The sequence below is a fragment of the Myotis brandtii genome, unplaced genomic scaffold (genome assembly GCF_000412655.1).
Source record: "Myotis brandtii unplaced genomic scaffold, ASM41265v1 scaffold105, whole genome shotgun sequence".
Classification (NCBI taxonomy): Eukaryota; Metazoa; Chordata; class Mammalia; order Chiroptera; family Vespertilionidae; genus Myotis; species Myotis brandtii.
The window spans coordinates 8,250,985-8,258,689 of NW_005353538.1; the positions used below are offsets into that span (position 1 = coordinate 8,250,985).

General features: G+C 41.5%; 1 protein-coding gene across 2 annotated transcripts in view; it reads right to left on the reverse strand.

The window, feature by feature from the left end:
• ZW10 (zw10 kinetochore protein) overlaps window positions 1-7,705 on the reverse strand; it is a 38,557-nt gene that overhangs the window by 27,141 nt on the left and 3,711 nt on the right. For both annotated transcript variants that reach the window (XM_005856866.2, XM_014539768.1), the window contains exon 2: window positions 6,853-6,987. In XM_005856866.2, coding sequence (XP_005856928.1) covers window positions 6,853-6,987 — 135 coding nt within the window. The remainder of the gene's footprint in view (window positions 1-6,852; window positions 6,988-7,705) is intronic.

Here is a 7,705-nt window from a genome sequence, read left to right on the forward strand (position 1 = left end):
GAGGGGACCGCAGGGGGCGGGGCCGGTGAGCAAGCAGCGCCAGGCCGGCCAAGGTGGGTGCCAGCACCTCCCCCCCAAATCATCCCGTCAATTGTCCTGCCATTCGCCCCACAGATCCGCCCTGATCGCTGGCCAGGCCTAGGGACCCTACCCGTGCACAAATTTCATGCACCAAGCCTCTAATGGAATATAAGCTGAAATGATGTGCACCATTTCCAAGTCTGAATCTTAAGAAAATAGGTGTGCCTTCTCTATGCATTCTCTTTGCCCTTAACCTCCAGCTATAATCTGCACATGGGGAAAAGACCAACTTCAACCATTCAAGCAACAACAAAATCCTAGTCATGCTCTCAAATGATAAAGAATATACATAACACTTGGTGAATTGTATTTAAGTGCAGATTCTACTTCAGTAGGTCAGGGTTGGGCCTGAGTGCCTCAGTTTCCAACAAGCCACTAAAAGCTGCCAATTCTGCTTCTCTACACACAGCTGAAAAACAATTATTTAGGGTTCTCTCACAGTTCTACACTATCTTGTAAATGAAGCAATAACTAGTCTTTAGTCCTAGACTATTTTTTCAAGGATGTTTGTGTATTAAGCAACTTAGAAAATAAGAGATGGTGTTTTCCTCCAAAGCAAAACGCAGGCATGCTTACTACCCAGGTTCCCTAAACTCAGTTCTCTTCTATAATAAATCCACTGCACACTACCCTTTAGGAACTGGGACTTGGGACACTGCAAAAATGCTCAAACTGTGGCTACTGCTGTGAATAATAAACTACCATCCTTCATCTCACACCCAAGGAGACTCATGTATTCTAATAGCATTCATGAAACAGTGGCAGGCTAACGCTGACTTGCAAATAGTTAAAATCTCAGATCTCTTCCACAGTTCTTGACACAGACTACTAGAGTAGCTAGGCCCTAGGTTGTAGAATCAGACTGCTAGCCTAGATTACTACAATTAAAAAATATGTATCTTGTTTGAGCCATTGCATTTCAAGTTCACTCACCCACTTTCTCACACTGTCTCTCTCTCTTCCTCTCTTTCTTTATAATAGTCTACCCTTTATCTTAATACAATTCAACTGTGCAACTCCATTTGGATACCCCTTAGAAACCCTTTATTTAAACTCATTTCCCCTACAAAAACCTATCCCTTCTCTAGATCCTCTATTTTAATGAATGGCATCAATGACCAAGTTCCCCAGTTATCCTAGATTCCTCCATCTTTCACTCCCCACATCAACAAGTCTAAAAGATCCAATTCTCTTATATGTCAAAAGGACTGGTCCACTTTTCTCCATCCCTACTGCCACTGACTTCAGAGCAGGTCACCAGCCTGTCTTGCCTGATTACTTTATTTATTTTTCTCACATTTCCCAGCTTTGTTTTTTTAATTTAAATTCTTTATTGTTGAAAGTATTATATATGTCTCCTTTTCCCCCATTGATCTCTCCCCGCCAGCTCCCACTTCCCAGCACTTGCCCTTGCCGCCCCCCTACTGTGTCCATTGGTTATGCTTATATGCATGCATACAAGTCCTTTGATCCCTTACCACCGCCTCCCACCCTCCCCTGCCTTCCCCCTACAGTTTGACAGCCTGTTCAATGCTTCTATGTCTCTAGATCTATTTTTGTTCATTAGATTATGTTGATCATTATATTCCACAAATGAGTGCAATCATGTGATATTTATCTTTCTCTGACTGGTTTATTTTGCTTAGCATAATGCTCTCCAGGTCCATCCATGCTGCCAGTGGGGGCCCTGCCAGTCGCCCCACAGAGGGAGGGGACCGGCAGGGGGCGGGGCCGGTGAGCAAGCAGCGCCAGGCCGGCCAAGGTGGGTGCCAGCACCTCCCCCCCAAATCATCCCGTCAATTGTCCTGCCATTCGCCCCACAGATCCGCCCTGATCGCTGGCCAGGCCTAGGGACCCTAACCCGTCACAAATTTCATTCACCAAGCCTCTAATGGAATATAAGCTGAAATGATGTGCACCATTTCCAAGTCTGAATCTTAAGAAAATAGGTGTGCCTTCTCTATGCATTCTCTTTGCCCTTAACCTCCAGCTATAATCTGCACATGGGGAAAAGACCAACTTCAACCATTCAAGCAACAACAAAATCCTAGTCATGCTCTCAAATGATAAAGAATATACATAACACTTGGTGAATTGTATTTAAGTGCAGATTCTACTTCAGTAGGTCAGGGTTGGGCCTGAGTGCCTCAGTTTCCAACAAGCCACTAAAAGCTGCCAATTCTGCTTCTCTACACACAGCTGAAAAACAATTATTTAGGGTTCTCTCACAGTTCTACACTATCTTGTAAATGAAGCAATAACTAGTCTTTAGTCCTAGACTATTTTTTCAAGGATGTTTGTGTATTAAGCAACTTAGAAAATAAGAGATGGTGTTTTCCTCCAAAGCTAAAAGCAGGCATGCTTACTACCCAGGTTCCCTAAACTCAGTTCTCTTCTATAATAAATCCACTGCACACTACCCTTTAGGAACTGGGACTTGGGACACTGCAAAAATGCTCAAACTGTGGCTACTGCTGTGAATAATAAACTACCATCCTTCATCTCACACCCAAGGAGACTCATGTATTCTAATAGCATTCATGAAACAGTGGCAGGCTAACGCTGACTTGCAAATAGTTAAAATCTCAGATCTCTTCCACAGTTCTTGACACAGACTACTAGAGTAGCTAGGCCCTAGGTTGTAGAATCAGACTGCTAGCCTAGATTACTACAATTAAAAAATATGTATCTTGTTTGAGCCATTGCATTTCAAGTTCACTCACCCACTTTCTCACACTGTCTCTCTCTCTTCCTCTCTTTCTTTATAATAGTCTACCCTTTATCTTAATACAATTCAACTGTGCAACTCCATTTGGATACCCCTTAGAAACCCTATATTTAAACTCATTTCCCCTACAAAAACCTATCCCTTCTCTAGATCCTCTATTTTAATGAATGGCATCAATGACCAAGTTCCCCAGTTATCCTAGATTCCTCCATCTTTCACTCCCCACATCAACAAGTCTAAAAGATCCAATTCTCTTATATGTCAAAAGGACTGGTCCACTTTTCTCCATCCCTACTGCCACTGACTTCAGAGCAGGTCACCAGCCTGTCTTGCCTGATTACTTTATTTATTTTTCTCACATTTCCCAGCTTTGTTTTTTTAATTTAAATTCTTTATTGTTGAAAGTATTATATATGTCTCCTTTTCCCCCATTGATCTCTCCCCGCCAGCTCCCACTTCCCAGCACTTGCCCTTGCCGCCCCCCTACTGTGTCCATTGGTTATGCTTATATGCATGCATACAAGTCCTTTGATCCCTTACCACCGCCTCCCACCCTCCCCTGCCTTCCCCCTACAGTTTGACAGCCTGTTCAATGCTTCTATGTCTCTAGATCTATTTTTGTTCATTAGATTATGTTGATCATTATATTCCACAAATGAGTGCAATCATGTGATATTTATCTTTCTCTGACTGGCTTATTTTGCTTAGCATAATGCTCTCCAGGTCCATCCATGCTGTTGCCAATGGTAAGAGTTCTTTCTTTTTTACAGCAGCATAGTATTCCATTGTGTAGATGTACCACAGTTTTTTAATCCACTCATCTGCTGATGGGCACTTAGGCTGTTTCCAAATCTTAGCTATTGTAAATTGTTATGAACATAGGGATGCATATATTCTTTCTGATTGGTGTTTCTGATTTCTTGGGATATATTCCTAGAAGTGGGATTACTGAGTCAAATGGGAGATGCATTTTTAATTTTTTGAGGAAACATCATACTGTTTTCTTTTTTTTTTTTGATATTCTATTTTTTAAAATGGTCACATTTCCGAGCAGCATTTGGGATGTTACATCAAGTACTGAATTGGTATTAGGCGACTGGTACCAATAAATTAACAGATAAACAGGAAAACATTTACCTTCGTTTTTAAAGAAGGTATTTAAAAAATAAAGTCTCTACTTCCACAATACTCTTGATTAATCAGCATAGACTAACTTTTTGTTTTGTTTTGTTAATCATTACTGGAGGATTATCAGAGGATATTTTTCCATTGATATTTAGAGAGAGTGGAAGGGAGAGGGAGAGACAGAGAGAAACATCGATGTGAGAGACACATTGATTGGTTGCCTCCCGCACATGTACATGCCCTTGACCAGAATCGAACCTGGGCCAAATCTGCAGGCCAATGCTCTATCCATTGAACCAAACCAGCTAGGGTGAGATAGACTAACATTTTAACAAACTCACATTAAAGGCCAATAACTATCATGAAATCAAGACTTATTTCCCATTTATTTGATATTGCTGGGGTTGAAACCAGTGCCTACAAATCAATGTTCTTCTCAAATAAAAAGAATTTGTTAACCCACTATTACCTTCAGAATCATTGTACATACTGTTTTCTTGCCTGATTACTTTAACTGCCTTCTGATTTCCCTCTCTCAAATTCCTGGTGTCCTTTCTTCAAATTGCAAGCAAAATGGGATTCCTAAAATTCAAATCTGATGTCACTCTTGCTTAAAATCCTCCATTGCTTCCACAGTCCCATTGAGACAGCATCCACACTACCTACACCAGGGGTGGGGAATGTCTGGTTTGCAGGCTGTATAAGACCCGCAAAATCATTTGGTCTAGTCCTGCCAAGGCATTAGGAGTAAGTTAATTAAATGTTTGACCAAATATAGCAGGATAATTTTTAAGTTGATAATTTTGTATGGCCTGTGAATGATGTTATAAATATCCAAATGGCTCTTGGCAGAAAAAAGGTTCCCCGCCCCTGACCTACACTGATATACAAGGTCCTTGCTTACCTTTCTAATCTCATCTCATGTCCCTCCCACCAAACCCTCTAAACAGTCATATGGAATATTTGCAAATCTCCAAAGTGACATCTCTCCATTACTCCCATGCTTCTGCAATGCTGCCCCCTCTGTCAAACTAAAACGCTCTTCCTAACTCTTCTGCCCTAATTATCTATCACTTCAGATTTTGGTTTGGACACTATTATCCTGGAGAAAGCCATTCTTAGGTACATCTCCTCTCTAACTGCATTATTACAATTTAGTATGTGTCATGCTATTACTCTTCCTAACTCTTCTGCCCTAATTATCTATCACTTTAGATTTTGGTTTGGACACTATATCCTGGAGAAAGCCATTCTTAGCTACATCTCCTCTCTTTAACTGCATTATTACAATTTAGTATGTGTCATGCTATTTTACTCATCTATAGCAGGCATAAGATTCACATTTTAAAATAAAATCTCTCTAGTACTGCAACTATCAGTGTCCTGGCACGTTATAGATGTTAAACAAATATACAAAATGACTGGATAAACTCCTTTATAATATCTACCTATTCAATCTAATTCCTCTTCTCTAGCCATACATTTGAATCTTTCTCCTGTACAATAGGGCTACAAATCTTGAAAGTTTCTTACTAAAGCTAAAACACCCCAGCTTCTTTCACTGTTCTTCAGATGGTATGGTGCTCAGGCCTGGACCTTCTCATTTAGATCAGCCATCTTTCAAAATAAAACAACCAAAACTGAATAAATTTCACCAGCCATAATCTGGCCAGCAAAAGGTTCAGAGCCCTTTAATCTCCTGTTTCAGACACTTCATTTCTGAAATTATAGTCCAATATTGCACTATTGACTTCATTGATCAAACAAATACACATGGAAAATATTAGTTGAACTGTGCCAAAGTTGTAGAGTAACAGATTTATTTTTATTAAAACTTCAATGAGAATGAGTGGTATACTAGCTATTAAACAGGTTTTTCCAGGTAACTAGTGGTTTCCCCACTTGTGATGCAAGTTTTATAGAGAATTTTGAAAACACATCTGTTCACTTTCGTTCTTTAATGACTTTCACAAAGAGAAGAGATTTGGTGTCTTTCTTAAGGACCTTTAGAATACCTCAACATCCTGATTTTGGATACCAATGAGCACTGAATGATAATTTAGAAATAGATGCTGAAGACATGAAACTGATATTTTGAATATCAGTTTGATTTCTTTCAACTGCCTTTTTCCTACAAGGAAACTGAATAGGAAAAATATTGGTGAGATAATGTAAGGGGAAAATGTATTTTAAAATTATAAAGCAGATAGTTCTGTTTCCAGAATGGCTTGCTTCTCATTGTGATGACATCACTCTGGCTAACATACTAAACATTCTTAAAACCTGCCAGACTTCCGATAAGAACTTTAGCAAGCACTAGTCCCAAAGTGACACAGTACTAGATGGGCAAGTATTCTGTGTGTCCAGGGAAAGTGGCTTTCCACACAAAGCAGAGTGGCGACTGGCAAACCAGGCCAACCTGCCAGAGAAGGCCAAGAGACAAAGACTGTGCTGAAGCTTGAATGTGTTAAGGCCAGCTGCAGGTATAAGAGATTAATGGCCATCAGAGATTTAAGTATTTGGCCCTGGACGTGTCACTCAGTGATTAGAGCATGGGGCCACCAACAGAAGCGTCACAGGTTTGATTCCTGGTCAAGGGCACGTACCTGGGTTGCAGGTTCAATCCTTGGTCGAGGTGAATGCAGCAGGCAACCAATCAATGTGTCTTTTTCACATCTGTGTTTCCCTCCCTCCCCTGCCTCACCCCCTCCACTCTCTCTCTAAAGATCAATTGAAAAAATATCCTTGGGTAAAGATTAAAAAATAAATAAATACACAAATAAAATAATCTAATTTAACTTCCATCTACCAACAAGGAAAGTGAGGCTTTGAAAGTTGTATAGAACTGAATTGTCTCAGGAATCAGGAAGTTGAACTGCCTCCCTACATACCTACTCAATATAACAAACTATTCTTACCTCACTCTCTATTCTGGATTTCAGCAGGTCAATATCATCAGACAGCTTATCCACCTGGGTAATCAGGTCCTGTGCACTCTGCATGCTGGGCAGGAATTCACTGTACTTCTTGCTAATCATACTGCATACTTCACCCTATAAGACAGAAACATTCCAATATGATGAGTAGGGAACTCTGTTAAAAATAAAAATGTGGAGAACCAAGATGGCGACATAGGTAAACACCTGTACTTGCTGCCTCCCAGAACCACATCAAAATTACAACTAAAATATTTAACTATCATCCAGAACTGCGGGAAAGCTGGCTGAGTGGAAGTACTACAACTAGAGAGGTTAAGAAGAAAGCGCATTGAGAGTGGTAGGAGGTGCGGAAGCGTGGCATGGGCTGGCACCCGGTTGTGCCGCTTTTTTAATTGGGAGGTAGATACAAGCTCCTGCTTGCTCTGAGCTCCAGGGCCGGGCAAGACTTGGGGGGACCCAGACACATACGGGGAGAAACTGGACTGTCTGGCATCGGGGCAGGAATGCGGGGGTGGGTTTCTCCCAGACAGAGGTGCTCGGAAAGGCCACTGTTCCTGTGCTGGGACCTCCTTGGTGCAGGGCTGACTAGCAGCCATTGCTGTTGCTCCACCCTGGACTTTCCCTGAGACCCCGCCCCACCCAATTTATAACCCCACCCAAGCTGTGCACAGTGGCTTTTGCATATGAATGGCCTGTCCTTTCTCAGCCTAAAACCTGTCAAAAAAGCTGCAACTGGGTTAGGGAGCCCCAAAGCTATCAAAAGAAGGCCCAAGGCCACACCAGCACCGGCCTGCCTTGCTTCACAGCTGGGCCTCGTCTGGGCACTTCCAAA